Genomic DNA, 16413 nt, shown 5'->3' on the forward strand with positions numbered 1-16413 from the left:
GAGGAACATAGAGAGAGAAAGGAACATAGAGAGAGAAAGGAACATAGAGAGAGAGAGAGAGGAACAGAGAGAGATGAAGACGCTGATCAGATATATGATATATATGGCTTCTCTGAGTAGCTCAGACAGACAGACAGACAGGCAGTCAGTCTTACCTGTAGGACACCATCTCACGCTCAGGGAGGGCCCAGGTCAGTATGGCAGCATGCTGTAGAAAGTAAAGACAGGTAATTGGAGTAAAGAAAACACTTAAGAAAACACTGATATGCACACACACCACACACACTGTACCAGCTGTTCCAGTATGGTTTGTCGGAGCCCCTGGTCTAGGGTCCATGCATCCTGTCTGGAGGTGAGGTGGGCCAGGATGCCCCCAGCAAAGTAGCTGACCCCCACCTCCACCTGGGGCCCCTGGAGCAGGGTCACTACATGCTCCAACAGGTCCTCCTGCATCATGTCTGCCTGCAGCTCCTCCACCTCTGCTATGTTGTTCTGGACCACAGAGAGACCAGGAACCATATTCATCAAGCGACTCAGAGTAGGAGTGCTGAACTAGGAGCAGGTCCCCCTGTCCATATAATCATATTCATTATGATCTAAAACACAAAACTGATCCTACATCAGCACTCTCACTCTGAAATGCTTTATAAATACTGGCCCTGAGTAGTGTTCAGTAGGAATGAAACAGAAGAAAACGCTCCCAAACAGAGTAAAATAGGGATGTACTATCTGATCCTATTACACATGCTTTCAAATGTGTGTATATAGTGTGGCCTAATGAACCCAGGCGCAGGGTGGAGGGAGACAGAACACCATGGACAATCAACAGATAAATGCTTCCAGTTTTTATGATGTGGTTGTGTCTGTCCCTTGTTTATCTTTACTGGCTCAAACAAAACAGAAGTTGTTTTGATTACAGAAACATGCATTTTCTCTGTGCAATTATGACTTGAGCATACAACCCAAAGGGTAACACATGTAAATAATATGCACAATGATAATGTAGAAAATCACAGCACTGACATACACAAACAAACAACTGCAACATGTTGAAACAGAAAGACCTACCAGAAGACCTAGAACTTTCTGCTGTATAGACGATTCAGAAGAGTAGGTCTGCAAGGCAAGAGGGAGAGGACAATTCTTTGAATGGTTCCACTATTTCAACTATAAATGTGTGTGTGTGTGTGTGCGCTTCTCCTACCTCCAGCACCTCCTCATACAGCTCCAGGCCCTGACACTGGATGAAGTGTCGCGAGGCAGTGGGTGTCTCATCAGTCAGGTTCCACAGAGCACTCAGGGCAAACTTCAGAGTGGAGTCCACTACTCCTGCCATGGCTTTCTGTTGCACTATACCCAGCAGCTGCTGTTAGAGGGGAGACAGAGAGAGATAGAGGGTGAGAGAGAGGTGAGGGGGAAGAGAGGAATAAAGAGAGAGGAGTCAGGGGGAGGGAGAGAGAGAGAGAAAGAGAGAGGTTAGAAGGAGAGAGGAGGAGAGATAGAGGTGAGGGAGAGAGGAAGAGGGGTTAGGTGAAGGGGAGAGAGAGAGGAGACGTGAGGAGGGAGAGAAAGGGTGAGATGAGGTTAGGGGGGGAAGAGGGTGAGATGAGGTTAGGGGGAGAGAGGGTGAGGTGAGGGGGGGAAGAGGGTGAGATCAGGTGAGGGGGGAGGGTGAGATGAGGTGGGGGGGAGAGGGTGAGGTGAGGGGGGAAGAGGTTGAGATCAGGTGAGGGTGAGATAAGGGGAGGAGGAGGGTAAAATGAGGTGGGGGGGTGAGATGAGGTGAGGTGGGGGGTGAGATGAGGTGAGGGGGTGAGAAGAGGTGGGGGGGAAGAGGGTGAGATGAGGTGGGGGGGAAGAGGGTGAGATGAGGTGGGGGGGAAGAGGGTGAGGTGAGGGGGGAAGAGGGTGAGTTCAGGTGAGGGGGGAGGGTGAGATGAGGTGGGGGGGAGAGGGTGAGGTGAGGGGGGAAGAGGGTGAGATAAGGGGAGGAAGAGGGAAAAATTAGGTGGGGGGGGTGAGATGAGGTGAGGTGGGGGGGTGAGATGAGGTGAGGGAGGGGGTGAGATGAGGTGAGGGGGGAAGGAAAAGAGAAGGTAAGGGGGAGAGAGATAAAGGTGAGGGGGAGAGAGATAACGGAGAGGTGAGGGGGAGAGAGATAACGGAGAGGTGAGGGGGAGAGAGATAAAGGTGAGGGGGAGAGGGATAAAGGTGAGGTGAGGGGGAGAGAGATAAAGGTGAGGGGAGAGAGATAAAGGTGAGGGGGAGAGAGATAAAGGTGAGGGGAGAGAGATAAAGGTGAGGGGGAGAGAGATAATGGAGAGGTGAGGGGAGAGAGATAAAGGAGAGGTGAGGGGGAGAGAGATAAAGGAGAGGGGGAGAGAGATAAAGGTGAGGTGAGGGGGAGAGAGATAAAGGTGAGGTGAGGGGGAGAGAGATAAAGGAGAGGGGGAGAGAGATAAAGGTGAGGAGAGGGGGAGAGAGATAAAGGAGAGGTGAGGGGGAGAGAGATAAAGGTGAAGCGAGGGGGAGAGGAAAATGGAGGGACGGATTTCTTACCTTCATAATAAATATATCAGCCCCCAGCTGTGTGGTCTGCTCTGTGGACAGCTGCAGAGAGACAAACTGCTTCAACAAATGATCTTAGCCACGGCCAACTGCCCATGGAGTCCAGTACATCAACCCTATTCCCAGTCAAAAATGCAGGTCCATGGGGGGTATGGGGTGAACTACTTTGCCTACTTGTATGGAGATGTTAAGGTTGAGGAAATAATGCATTTAAAGAAGGGTGGGGACCTACTTTGGCCACTAGTATGGAAATGACGGCCACGGCCATCCGCTGCAGAGTCCGGTCCACATGACCGCTGAGCCAGTTCATCACCAGCTTGGCTGCTTCCAACCTGACAGGGACACAGCAGTGAGATCCTATAACACCTAGGACTTAACCCTAACTTAAGATCTGTACACATAACTCAAGGTTTCGATTTAATTGATTTAGATTGATTTCAATTCACCAGGCTATGGACAGACTGACCTGTCAAAAGGGACGTCCTGAAGGATGGTGTCACTGCAGAGCACCAGCAGGCAGTTCTTCTGTAACTGGAAAGAGGGAAGCACAGGCTGTGGTTATATAAATAATTTATTGTGTCCCTTTCAGGAAACTCATCAGCAAAACATCACCACATAATGCATAAACAAATAAATATACTGAACAAAAATATAAACGCAACATGCAACAGAGTTACAGTTCATATAAGGAAATCAGTCAATTGAAATAAATAAATTAGGCCCTAATCTATGGATTTCACATGACTGGGCAGGGGTGCAGCCATGGGTGGGCATAGGCCCACCCACTTGGCAGCCAGGTCCACCCACTGAGGAGCCAGGCCCAGCCAATCAGAATGAGTTTTTCCTCACAAAAGGTTTTTATTACAGACAGAATACTAAAACTCACAAGTTGAGAAACGGGTAAAATCACATACGTTTCTATATCTCTCATCCCCTTTGAATGAGCGCAACCAAACAAAACTAATCTCCAAAATATCAAAACGTGCAGTCAAAATAAATTGTGAGCCAGGGCTACACACTGGCTAAATGCAAAACACAAAACTTATCGACTGCCCACCCTTGAAAGACAATCACCAAGTTGTCCTTACCACGGACATATCCGATCTCAAGTGGAAACTCCTGCAATATCCGTAGTAATTTTCGTGATTTTCAATAGCCTCAGGGAAACGAGTGACAGCGCACATAATGGTTAACAGAAACTCTTTGGTTTGGGCAAAGGACCAACACAATCCATCAGAACCCTGCTGAAAGGTTAGTCAAAAGCAGGAATAGGCTGCAAGGTGGCAACTGGTACAGCTTGGTTTGGTTCACCCATGTGCTGGCAAACATAACAGGATTCATAGTAAGACACAACATCTTGTTTCAGACCAGGCTAGAAGAAGTTACGCAAGATACAGTCAAAGCGTAATTGGAACTACAATTTGAGATACACTGAGCCAATCGTCTTGCCCAGAAGTGGCGCGAGAATGCCATCTCCTCATTAGAACACCATCTCTGTCAAAGTAACCCACGCGAACTTCATAAAACTCCACCTCTGGACGTATCTCAGCAAAAAGAGGGGAGAGTTAAACATCTTTAATCTGTTCCACAATTAACTGCTTCCTAAACATAGTATCAACTGTAGGGACCCCCTCTTCCTTCAGTGGTCCTACAAACTCGCTCACCTTTGGGGTTTTCAAAGGAGAGGTCAACTCAGGAGGTTTTCCCGAAATCAGGATCACTCATAAACGTCTCAGATAGATTGATCATGGTGGGATCGCTGACATCCTCCTCAACACTAGACTTGCTCCTGGTGACTTTCTTAGACATAGTATGTGTAACCGCACACGCTGGGAACACTCTAGGGTACTTTTCTGATAACATCAGGTTCCTCTACTCTGGGTTCTTTACAATTGACAGGACTTGGCACGACTTTCCCTCCATACAAATCGTTTCCCAAAATGAATGACACCTCCATCACCGGTAGGCTAGTCCTCACCCCAACGACGACGGAACCAGAAATAAGACCAGACTCAAGTTCCACATTATACAACGGAACCTCCATACAACCCATCTCCACGCCTTGCACCAACAAAGGCAAAACACCCTCCAAAATGAAGGACTGGGCTGCCCCAGTGTCTCACATTATCTTCACCGGCTGCTTAACAGCATCGCCACTCTGCAGAGACACAAACTCATCTGAAACAAAGGGTTCATACACATCTGATCCAAAAACTTGTTTAGGAGATATACCTGTCCCAACCAGAGACTTAATGGGCTGGAGTGCTCCCACAAAAAGAAATGGCTTTTTCTCCCGCTTATTTTTCCTATTTCAACTTAGGACACAGAGACGATGTCTCCTTTCTCACGGCAATGTGTCCTTTCTCAATGACAAACTGGCGGATACGAAAAAACAGTTTTCTGCCAATCTTTATCTTTGGGCACTGTAGAAAAAGACTGTAATCTTGCAGTAAGAGGTGACTTCTTTGGATTGCCTTTTGTGTATGGATAACTACTGGGTGCTTTGTTAGTGAAGGTATTTTTATGTGTCAACACAAACTCATCTGCAAGGACTGCAGCTTTCGCAAGAGTGAGATCCTTGTGCTCATAAATGTAGGTAGCAACCCTTTCATGAAGGTAATTCTTGAACGGCTCGAGAAGTACAGTGGTTGCTCCTTTAAAAGTTGTGTCATACTGCAGCACACCTTGCGGGCAGGCTGCAGGATTCTGGGGCACGTTATCTAATTGTCAGCCATTTTTTCTGTTAATGCAAGTTAGTGCTAGTTTGACCACCAGAGGGCATCTTTCAGAAGCATTTGATAGTATTCCATATTGGCATTACCAGATAATTTAAAACCTTTTTTTGTTATAACATAGTATATGGGATTGATTTTAAGAAATTTGGTTTAATTAATTAGATTAATATTATGGTGTTTCTATTCCAAGAAAAACTAAAAACTAAACCCTCAGTGTTTCTGTTAGGATGGAATGGAAAATATGGCGCTGTACAACGTGACGGTCGGGATTAGGCTACAGCATAAGAGGATTGGACGATTCTAAATTGTTTGCCTTCATTAGACAACTTTGTTCCAATATTTCTGTAAATCAGTGATATTTATTCCCATAGTAATTCAATTGGATCCATAACTAAATCAACATCTGCATTTTGAAAGAGTATTTTTATCATTATTTTATTAACATAAAAAGCATAAAGCATAAAGATGCTGATGAAGATATACAGTACTGTACAGTATATGCTTTTACATTTGGATAATAAAGCATTTAAAGCATTATGAAGATATAAGCCACCTGCATTTGTTTATTAGGCTACTGTGCAGTCTGACAAGTAAACATATCCTACAATATATACTGTTGTAAACATGGGAAAATGCCAAATTCCTTACATAAGGGAGAGCAGGCCATGTCTGTACTACAAAATGCAGGCACGTGGGAGACCGGGGTTCAAATCCCCGACGAGGAGGAAGGAGTAGGCTGTCCTTCTAAATAAGATCAAAATCTTAACTGATTCCGTATGGGTTATTTCATAGTTGTGATGTCTTCACTATTATTTCACTATGTAGAAAATAGTAAAAATAAATAGTAGTATGAGTAGGTGTGTCCAAACTTTTGACTGGTACTTGCTTAATTAATTTGCATTATGGTGTTTATATTCCATGAAAAACTAAAAACACTCTGGGTTTCTGTTAGGATGGAACGGAAAATAAGGAGCTGTACAATGTGACGGTCGGCAGTACAGTACTGGGCTATTTAGCTAAAGAATCCCTGTGTCGTGTGGGCAGGGCATGCGGGAGACCGGGGTTCAATGGTCTGTGTTAGGACAGGGGTTTTTCACACCTAGCTCGGCTATTAGACTATTCTTTAGTAAAGGCTGAATAGTCTATTGTTCAGCTATTAGCCCCCCTCCCCAACTTGCAACAAATTGTTGTTACTCCCATCTCGTTCCTCGCCCTCTTCCACGCATCATTCTCCGCCTGAGTGGCTCGCTTGTGGGCATGCTGGCAGCATATGGCAGCACCTTCGGTTGTGCATCAAGAATTCTGCATAGCAAGTTTGTATGAAGGTCTGGTTATTCACAGGCAAATTGTTATATGCTATGGAGGTACATTTGTGTCTTTTTGTTGAGAGCAAAACTTTATTTTCAATAAAAATAATTGTTCTGAAAGCATAAACGATGCGTCAAAGTAAAAAAAGAAATCGCAATCAAATATTTTGTAATAGAGCGCAAAACTTTATGCATTTTGTTCCACAAAAATATTTTGAGACGTATGTAAAGCAAATGTATTTGAAAACAAAACTCAAATTTAATTTCACTATCAACCACACTCCATTTTGGCCATTTTTTGAGTGTCAGTTTGGCTACAACCAATACTGTTCAGGATTTCTTTCCGACACAAAGGAAGTCATAGCGGACACCTGCGAAGGACTGCGTCCAACTTCTACATACAGTGGGGCAAAAAAATATTTAGTCAGCCACCAATTGTGGAAGTTCTCCCACTTAAAAAGATGAGAGAGGCCTGTAATTCATAGGTACACTTCAACTATGACAGACAAAATGAGAAGAAAAAAAATCCAGAAAATCACATTGTAGGATTTTTTATGAATTTATTTGCAAATTATGGTGGAAAATAAGTATTTGGTCACCTACAAACAAGCAAGATTTCTGGCTCTCACAGACCTGTAACTTCTTCTTTAAGAGGCTCCTCTGTTCTCCACTCGTTACCTGTATTAATGGCACCTGTTTGAACTTGTTATCAGTATAAAAGACACCTGTCCACAACCTCAAACAGTCACACTCCAAACTCCACTATGGCCAAGACCAAAGAGCTGTCAAAGGACACCAGAAACAAAATTGTAGACCTGCACCAGGCTGGGAAGACTGAATCTGCAATAGGTAAGCAGCTTGGTTTGAAGAAATCAACTGTGGGAGCAATTATTAGGAAATGGAAGACATACAAGACCACTGATAATCTCCCTCGATCTGGGGCTCCACGCAAGATCTCACCCCGTGGGGTCAAAATGATCACAAGAACGGTGAGCAAAAATCCCAGAACCACACAGGGGGACCTAGTGAATGACCTGCAGAGAGCTGGGACCAAAGTAACAAAGCCTACCATCAGCAAGGGCATTGAAGATGAAACGTGGCTGGGTCTTTCAGCATGACAATGATCCCAAACACACCGCCCGGGCAACGAAGGAGTGGCTTCGTAAGAAGCATTTCAAGGTCCTGGAGTGGCCTAGCCAGTCTCCAGATCTCAAACCCATAGAAAATCTTTGGAGGGAGTTGAAAGTCCGTGTTGCACAGCAACAGCCCCAAAACATCACTGCTCTAGAGGAGATCTGCATGGAGGAATGGGCCAAAATACCAGCAACAGTGTGTGAAAACCTTGTGAAGACTTACAGAAAACGTTTGACCTCTGTCATTGCCAACAAAGGGTATATAACAAAGTATTGAGATAAACTTTTGTTATTGACAAAATACTTATTTTCCACCATAATTTGCAAATAAATTCATAAAAAATCCTACAATGTGATTTTCTGGATTTTTTTCCTCATTTTGTCTGTCATTGTCACGACTTCGACCGAGGCAGGCTCTCCTTCCCGTTCGGGTGGCGTTCGTCGTCACCGGCCTATTAGCTGCCACTGATCCTTTTCTCCCCCTCCCTATGTGTTTATTGGGTTCACCTGTTTTGTATTAGGGTTAATTAGTTGGGCTTATTAGTCAGCCGGCCCGCACGTTTCTTTGTGCGGGATTGTTTGTTTGTAAGTAGTGGTGTTGGTTTTGTGCTACATGTTTACTGGACTGTGTTCGTTTCCCCCGTGTCTGGGGTTGGTTAAGAAGTACACCCAGTGTGTTAGTAGGGTGGCCTAGTTTGTCCGTGTTCATTAAAGAACATTTGTATTTGCACCTGCTGTTTCCTGCGCTTTGACTTCACACTTCGACACCCAGGCCTTACAGTCATAGTTGAAGTGTACCTATGATGCAAATTACAGGCCTCTCTCATCTTTTTAAGTGGGAGAACTTGCACAATTGGTGGCTGACTAAATACTTTTTTGCCACACTGTAGCTCGTAGTTAGCTCCTACGGTTCAGTGTCGGTTCATAACATTCTACTATATTACATAGATACATACATACCGTAGAATGATAAATCATGCAATTATTATTCTCAAGCTAACCAAAAACATTTAGCTACAAACGCCTGTTCTCGCCATTTTCAGTTGAATTCATCTAACTTCCTTTCATGGCAACGCATAAGCAGGCCATGTCCTATTTGTTTCATAGTCGATATATAATCATATTTCATGACAGTGTAACGTTAAGCTTTTTTTTTACAGAAGGATGAAAGAACACAATATGTCTGTCAGGGAATGCTATTCTGATATGTCAGATGAAGAGTTAGACCAGAAAGTCAGGGCCATTAACTTCTCTAGGGTATGTGGGATGGTAGCGTCCCACCTCATCAACAGCCAGTGAAACTGCAGTGCGCCAAATTCAAAACAACAGAAATCCCATAATTTAAATTCCTCAAACATACAAGTATTTTACACCATTTTAAAGATACACTTGTTGTAAATCCAGCCAAAGTGTCCGATTTCAAAAAGGTTTTACGACGAAAGCACACCAAACGATTATGTTAGGTATGAGCCAAGTCACGGAAAAAGACAGCCATTTTTCCAGCCAAAGAGAAGAGTAACAAAAAGCAGAAATAGAGATAAAATGAATCACTAACCTTTGATGATCTTCATCAGATGACACTCATAGGACTTCATGTTACACAATACATGTATGTTTTGTTCGGTAAAGTTCATATTTATATCCAAAAATCTGAGTTTAGGCGGGACGCTACTGTCTCACTTGGCAGAAAGCCTGAGAAAATGCAGAGTGCCAAATTCAAATTAATTACTATGAAAATTACTATAAAAATCTAACTTTCATTAAATCACACATGAAAGATACCAAATTTTTATTTTATTTTATTTTTATTTTACCTTTATTTAACCAGGTAGGCTAGTTGAGAACAAGTTCTCATTTGCAACTGCGACCTGGCCAAGATAAAGCATAGCAGTGTGAACAGACAACAACACAGAGTTACACATGGAGTAAACAATAAACAAGTCAATAACATGGTAGAAAAAAGAAAAAAAGAGAATCTATATACAATGTGTGCAAAAGGCATGAGGAGGTAGGCAATAAATCAGATAATTACAATTTAGCAGATTAACACTGGAGTGGTAAATCATCAGATGGTCATGTGCAAGTAGAGATACTGGTGTGCAAAAAAAAGCAGAAAAGGAAATAAAAGCAGTATGGGGGGGGTGAGGTAGGTAAATTGGGTGGGCTATATACCGATGGACTATGTACAGTTGCAGCGATCGGTTAGCTGCTCGGATAGCAGATGTTTAAAGTTGTTGAGGGAGATAAAAGTCTCCAACTTCAGAGATTTTTGCAATTCGTTCCAGTCGCAGGCATCAGAGAACTGGAAGGAAAGGCGTCCAAATGAGGTTTTGGCTTTAGGGATGATCAGTGAGATACACCTGCTAGAGCGCGTGCTACGGGTGGGTGTAGCCGTCGTGACCAGTGAACTGAGATAAGGCGGCACTTTACCTAGCATAGCCTTGTAGATGACCTGGAGCCAGTGGGTCTGACGGCGAACATGTAGCGAGGGCCAGCCGACTAGGGCATACAGGTCGCAGTGGTGGGTCGAATAAGGTGCTTTAGTAACAAAACGGATGGCACTGTGATAAACTGCATCCAGTTTGCTGAGTAGAGTATTGGAAGCCATTTTGTAGATGACATCGCCGAAGTCGAGGATCGGTAGGATAGTCAGTTTCACTAGGGTAAGTTTGGTGGCGTGAGTGAAGGAGGCTCTGTTGCGAAATAGAAAGCCGACTCTAGATCTGATTTTGGATTGGAGATGTGTGATATGAGTCTGGAAGGAGAGTTTGCAGTCTAGCCAGACACCTAGGTACTTATAGATGTCCACATATTCTAGGTCAGAACCGTCCAGGGTGGTGATGCAAGTCGGGCGTGCGGGTGCAGGCAGCGAACGGTTGAAGAGCATGCATTTGGTTTTACTAGCGTTTAAGAGCAGTTGGAGGCCACGGAAGGAGTGTTGAATGGCATTGAAGCTCGTTTGGAGGTTGGTTATCACAGTGTCCAAAGAAGGGCCAGAAGTATACAGAATGGTGTCGTCTGCGTAGAGGTGGATCAGGGAATCGCCCGCAGCAAGAGCAACATCATTGATATATACAGAGAAAAGAGTCGGCCCGAGAATTGAACCCTGTGGTACCCCCATAGAGACTGCCAGAGGACCGGACAGCATGCCTTCCGATTTGACGCACTGAACTCTGTCTGCAAAGTAGTTGGTGAACCAGGCAAGGCAGTCATTAGAAAAACCGAGGCTACTGAGTCTGCCGATAAGAATATGGTGATTGACAGAGTCGAAAGCCTTGGCCAGGTCGATGAAGACGGCAGCACAGTACTGTCTTTTATCGATGCCGGTTATGATATCATTTAGTACCTTGAGCGTGGCTGAAGTGCACCCGTGACCGGCTCGGAAACCGGATTGCACAGCGGAGAAGGTACGGTGGGATTCGAGATGGTCAGTGATCTGTTTGTTGACTTGGCTTTCGAAGACCTTAGATAGGCAGGGCAGGATGGATATAGGTCTGTAACAGTTTGGGTCCAGGGTGTCTCCCCCTTTGAAGAGGGGGATGACCGCGGCAGCTTTCCAATCCTTGGGGATCTCAGATGATACGAAGGAGAGGTTGAACAGGCTGGTAATAGGGGGTGCGACAATGGCGGCGGACAGTTTCAGAAATAGGGGGTCCAGATTGTCAAGCCCAGCTGATTTGTATGGGTCCAGGTTTTCCAGCTCTTTCAGAACATCTGCTATCTGGATTTGGGTAAAGGAGAAGCTGGGGAGGCTTGGGCGAGTAGCAGCGGGGGGGGGGGGGGGGGGGGGGGCTGTTGGCCAAGGTTGGAGTCGCCAGGAGGAAGGCATGGCCAGCCATTGAGAAATGCTTGTTGAAGTCTTCGATCATCACGGATTTATCGGTGGTGACCGTGTTACCTAGCCTCAGTGCAGTGGGCAGCTGGGAGGAGGTGCTCTTGTTCTCCATGGACTTTACAGTATCCCAGAACTTTTTGGAGTTAGAGCTACAGGATGCAAATTTCTGCTTGAAAAAGCTGGCCTTTGCTTTCCTGACTGACTGCGTGTATTGGTTCCTGACTTCCCTGAACAGTTGCATATCGCGTGGGCTCTTCGATGCTATTGCAGTTCGCCACAGGATGTTTTTGTGCTGGTCGAGGGCAGTCAGGTCTGGAGTGAACCAAGGGCTATATCTGTTCTTAGTTCTGCATTTTTTGAACGGAGCATGCTTGTCTAATATGGTGAGGAAGTAACTTTTAAAGAATGACCAGGCATCCTCAACTGACGGGATGAGGTCAATATCCATCCAGGGTACCCGGGCCAGGTCGATTAGAAAGGCCTGCTCGCAGAAGTGTTTTAGGGAGCGTTTGATAGTGATGAGGGGTGGTCGTTTGACCGCGGACCCGCAGCGGATACAGGCAATGAGGCAGTGATCGCTGAGATCTTGATTGAAGACAGCAGCGGTGTATTTGGAGGGCAGGTTGGTCAGGATAATGTCTATTAGGGTGCCCATGCTGACGGATTTAGGGTTGTACCTGGTAGGTTCCTTGATGATTTGTGTGAGATTGAGGGCATCTAGCTTAGATTGTAGGACTGCCGGGGTGTTAAGCATATCCCAGTTTAGGTCACCTAACAGAACAAACTCTGAAGCTAGATGGGGAGCGATCAATTCACAGATGGTGTCCAGGGCACAGCTGGGAGCTGAGGGGGGGTCGGTAGCAGGCGGCAACAGTGAGAGACTTATTTCTGGAGAGATTAATTTTTAAAATTAGAAGTTCGAACTGTTTGGGCATAGACCTGGAAAGTATGACAGAACTTTGCAGGCTATCTCTGCAGTAGATTGCAACTCCTCCCCCTTTGGCAGTTCTATCTTGACGGAAAGTGTTATAGTTGGGTATGGAAATCTCAGAATTTTTGGTGGCCTTCCTAAGCCAGGATTCAGACACGGCAAGGACATCAGGGTTGGCAGAGTGTGCTAAAGCGGTGAGTAAGACAAACTTAGGGAGGAGGCTTCTGATGTTGACATGCATGAGGCCAAGGCTTTTTCGATCACAGAAGTCAACAAATGAGGGTGCCTGGGGACATGCAGGGCCTGGGTTAACCTCCACATCACCCGAGGAACAGAGGTGTAGTAGGATGAGGGTGCGGCTAAAGGCTATCAAAACTGGTCGCCTAGAGCGTTGGAGACAAGGAATAAAAGGAGCAGATTTATGGCCGTGGTAGAATAGATTCTGGGCATAATGTGCAGACAGGGGTATGGTGGGGCACGGGTACAGCGGAGGCAAGCCCAGGCACTGGGTGATGATAAGAGAGGTTGTATCTCTGGACATGCTGGTCTCAATGGGTGAGGTCACCGCATGTGTGGGAGGTGGGACGAAGGGGGTATCAGAGGTACGGAGAGTGGAACTACGGGGTCCATTGCAAACCAAAACAATGATAACTATGATAACTAGCCTGAACAACAGTATACAAGGCATATTGATATTTGGCAGAGACATACAGTAAGGCATAAAGTGATTGCAGGTCTTGATTGGGAGAGCTAGCTAAAACAACAGGTGAGATAACAGCAGCTAGTCAGCTAACACAGCAACAGCAGGTAAAAATGGCGACGACTAGGCAGAGAGGGTCGGATTAACTACACACAGAGCCTGAGTTAAAACACAGAGCCGACAGATAAAACAGAAGTAAACAGAATGGAGTACCGTAAATTAATGGACAGTCCGGTAGGCATCAGCTATGTAGCCAGGTGATCATAGTGTCCAGGGGGCAGCCGTAGATGGAGCAGGGAAGTCGCCGCTAAGCTAGCACGCGGTGTTTAAAGTTAGTAGCCCGGGGGGAGAGTCTGCTCAGACGAAGGGGGTCTGCTCAGACGGAGGCCGGTTGAGGGTACAGCGGATGGGGTAATCGTCTGCAGACCAGATGTGGTCGTGTCGACAGAGAATCCAGGCCGGATGGCGAGAGAGAGGTTGTGATTGTAGAATTGTGTTTGCTAACTGATGCTAGCTTCGTAGCAGTGGCACTAGCTGTGCTAGCTGCGTTAGCTGCAGGCTAGCTGTGAGGATCAGAAGTAGTGGCTCAGGGATTACGGCAGGAATCCGGCGTTGTTGTCGAGAGACAGTCCGATGCTGTTAAATTGGTGAGTAATATCCAGGCTAATAACAGGGCTGGTGTCTGTGCCGAAAGTAAAAGCTGCTAGCATCGGTTAAAAATGGCTAAGTAGCTTGTAGCTGGTAGCTTGTAGCTGGTTAGCTACTGGGGGTTCTTGAATGTGTTCCACAGTTCCAACGGTAAAAGCTGCTAGCATCGGTTAAAAATGGCTAAGTAGCTTGTAGCTGGTAGCTTGTAGCTGGTTAGCTACTGGGGGTTCGTGAATGTGTTCCAAAGATAAAAAATGATAGCGATTCCGTACCACATTGGGTGAGGTAGGTTACCGGAAGGTATAATCGAATTGAAAATCGAAAAGAGATAGAAAAAAATATAATAAATATATACAAGAAGTACGAAAAAATACAATGTGCACGAGAGCACTAAAAAATACACGTCTACACTGCTACGCCATCTTGGATCTTAAAGCTACACTGGTTGTGAATCCAGCCAACATGTCAGAATTCAAATAGGCTTTTCGGCGAAAGCAAACGATGCTATTATCTGAGTTTAGCACAATAGTAAACAAAGACAGAGAAGCATATTTCAACCCTGCAGGCGCGACACAAAACGCAGAAATAAAAATATAATTCATGCCTTACCTTTGACGAGCTTCTGTTGTTGGCACTCCAATATGGCCCATTGTCACGTTCTGACCCTAGTTCTTTTGTATTTTCTTTGTTTTAGTGTTGGTCAGGACGTGAGTTGGGTGGGTTCTATGTTTTCTGTTTCTATGTGGGGTTTTCGTTTGGCCTGATATGGTTCTCAATCAGAGGCAGGTGTTTGTCATTGTCTCTGATTGGGAGCCATATTTAGGTAGCCTGTTTTCTGTTGGGTTTTGTGGGTGTTTGTTTCCGTGTGAGTGTTTGTTGCCACACGGTACTGTTTCGGTTTCGTTCATGTTCACATTTATTGTTTTGTATTTCATAGTGTTCAGTTTATGTTTTAAAATAAACGTTATGGACACTTACCACGCTGCACCTTGGTCCTCACCTTCTTCCACCGACGACAGCCGTTACACCCATAAACATCACAAATGGTTCTTTTGTTCGATTAATTCCGTCGATATATATCCAAAATGTCAATTTATTTGGCGCGTTTGATCCAGAAAAACACCGGTTCCAACTTGCTCAAACGTGACTACAAAATATCTGAAAGGTTACCTGTATACTTTGCCAAAAAATTTCAAACTACTTTTGTAATACAACTTTAGGTATTTTTTAACGTTAATAATTGATAAAATTGAAGACGGGATGATCTGTGTTCAATACAGGATTAAAACCAGCTATAGCTAGCTTTCTGGTCTCGCGCCTCTAACAAACAGGACACTTCGAGTGACTCTACTTCAAGATGGCCGTACTTCTTCATTACACAAAGGAATAACCTCAACCAATTTCTCAAGACTGTTGACATCCAGTGGAAGCCGTAGGAACTGCAAGCAGGTCCCTTAGAAATTAAATGGAGCGACTTTTGTGGAGCAATGGGTAACAATGCTTCTTGGGTGACTGTTGTTGATGTGTGCAGAGGGTCCCTGGTTCGCGCCCGGGTATGGGCGAGGGGACAGACGTAAAGTTATACTGTTACATTGGTGCAGTGACCCGGATTTTCACATCGGTTACAGCTGCCTAGTCATGAATTCCCTGGGGGTTGGCCTTGCAATCACCAAGTGGTGAGACACATAGCCCTCTATATTTAAATGTTTCAAGTACACTCAGATAGGTGTCTGCATCACATACAGTCAGTAACCACTCACAGAGGCACACACAACTTGTATTTCTATAACCTCGGACCCACCTCAGTGTTCACTATTCATGGAGGAAGACCACAGAGATTAGGTTCCTCCCCCAACAAAACCTTTTCTTTCTCTCTGATGGAGTGGAACGATGTTTGAAATGCTGTGACATGTCAGTACTACAACTTGCTGCACAGTTTGGAGGGAGAAGGCTACCTTGGCCTGTCGCATTCTATCCACCTCTTCTGTGTGGGATATATGTTCCTACCTCGTCTGTGGGCAGATCTGCAGCATTTCATAGAGAGTTGGAATAATCACCCTTTAAGTACAGAGGTGAACCTGACACCTCAGCAGCTGTTGCCTTAGCACTACACAACTGATTCAAATGATCAAGTCATCATCAAGCTTCAAGTGGTACTTATGTATTCATTTGTGATCTGGTAATGTAAATGTCTAATAATGCCATTATATTCTATTGTTTGTCCTCATGTGTCTGTTTTTCAGCATAAAGTACTCTGTAGCCACTTAGTGTGGACACCAGGTGAGACTACACACACAGAGTTATATCAGCTGTGTTGGTGAACCCCTCCCGCATCTGAACTTGCTGACAGAGGGCACAGCGTGATCATAGGTGAGAGGTTACTTGGTCAGGTCAACAGGAAGTATTATTAAAGAGATGCTTTACATTGAAATACAGATAGAGATGTAGTAGTCCCACAGGTAATGATCCAAGGTCAGTTTTGCATTTCACCTCCTGATGATTATAATGACTGACAGTGTTAGAATAAAAAAAACAAAGCTTAATCATGCTCTCTCT

The 16413-nt window shown here is 45.0% G+C and overlaps 1 protein-coding gene across 2 annotated transcripts in view; it reads right to left on the minus strand.

Moving 5' to 3' along the window:
• LOC139550511 (protein zyg-11 homolog) overlaps positions 1-16413 on the minus strand; it is a 50533-nt gene that overhangs the window by 6031 nt on the left and 28089 nt on the right. For both annotated transcript variants that reach the window (XM_071361447.1, XM_071361446.1), the window contains exons 6-12: positions 3035-3099; positions 2801-2900; positions 2560-2610; positions 1205-1366; positions 1069-1116; positions 292-492; positions 156-208 (exon numbers count right to left, since the gene is read on the minus strand). In XM_071361447.1, the coding sequence (XP_071217548.1) occupies positions 156-208; positions 292-492; positions 1069-1116; positions 1205-1366; positions 2560-2610; positions 2801-2900; positions 3035-3099 (680 nt within the window). The remainder of the gene's footprint in view (positions 1-155; positions 209-291; positions 493-1068; positions 1117-1204; positions 1367-2559; positions 2611-2800; positions 2901-3034; positions 3100-16413) is intronic.

This window comes from Salvelinus alpinus, chromosome 23 (assembly GCF_045679555.1).
Source record: "Salvelinus alpinus chromosome 23, SLU_Salpinus.1, whole genome shotgun sequence".
Lineage (NCBI taxonomy): Eukaryota > Metazoa > Chordata > Actinopteri > Salmoniformes > Salmonidae > Salvelinus > Salvelinus alpinus.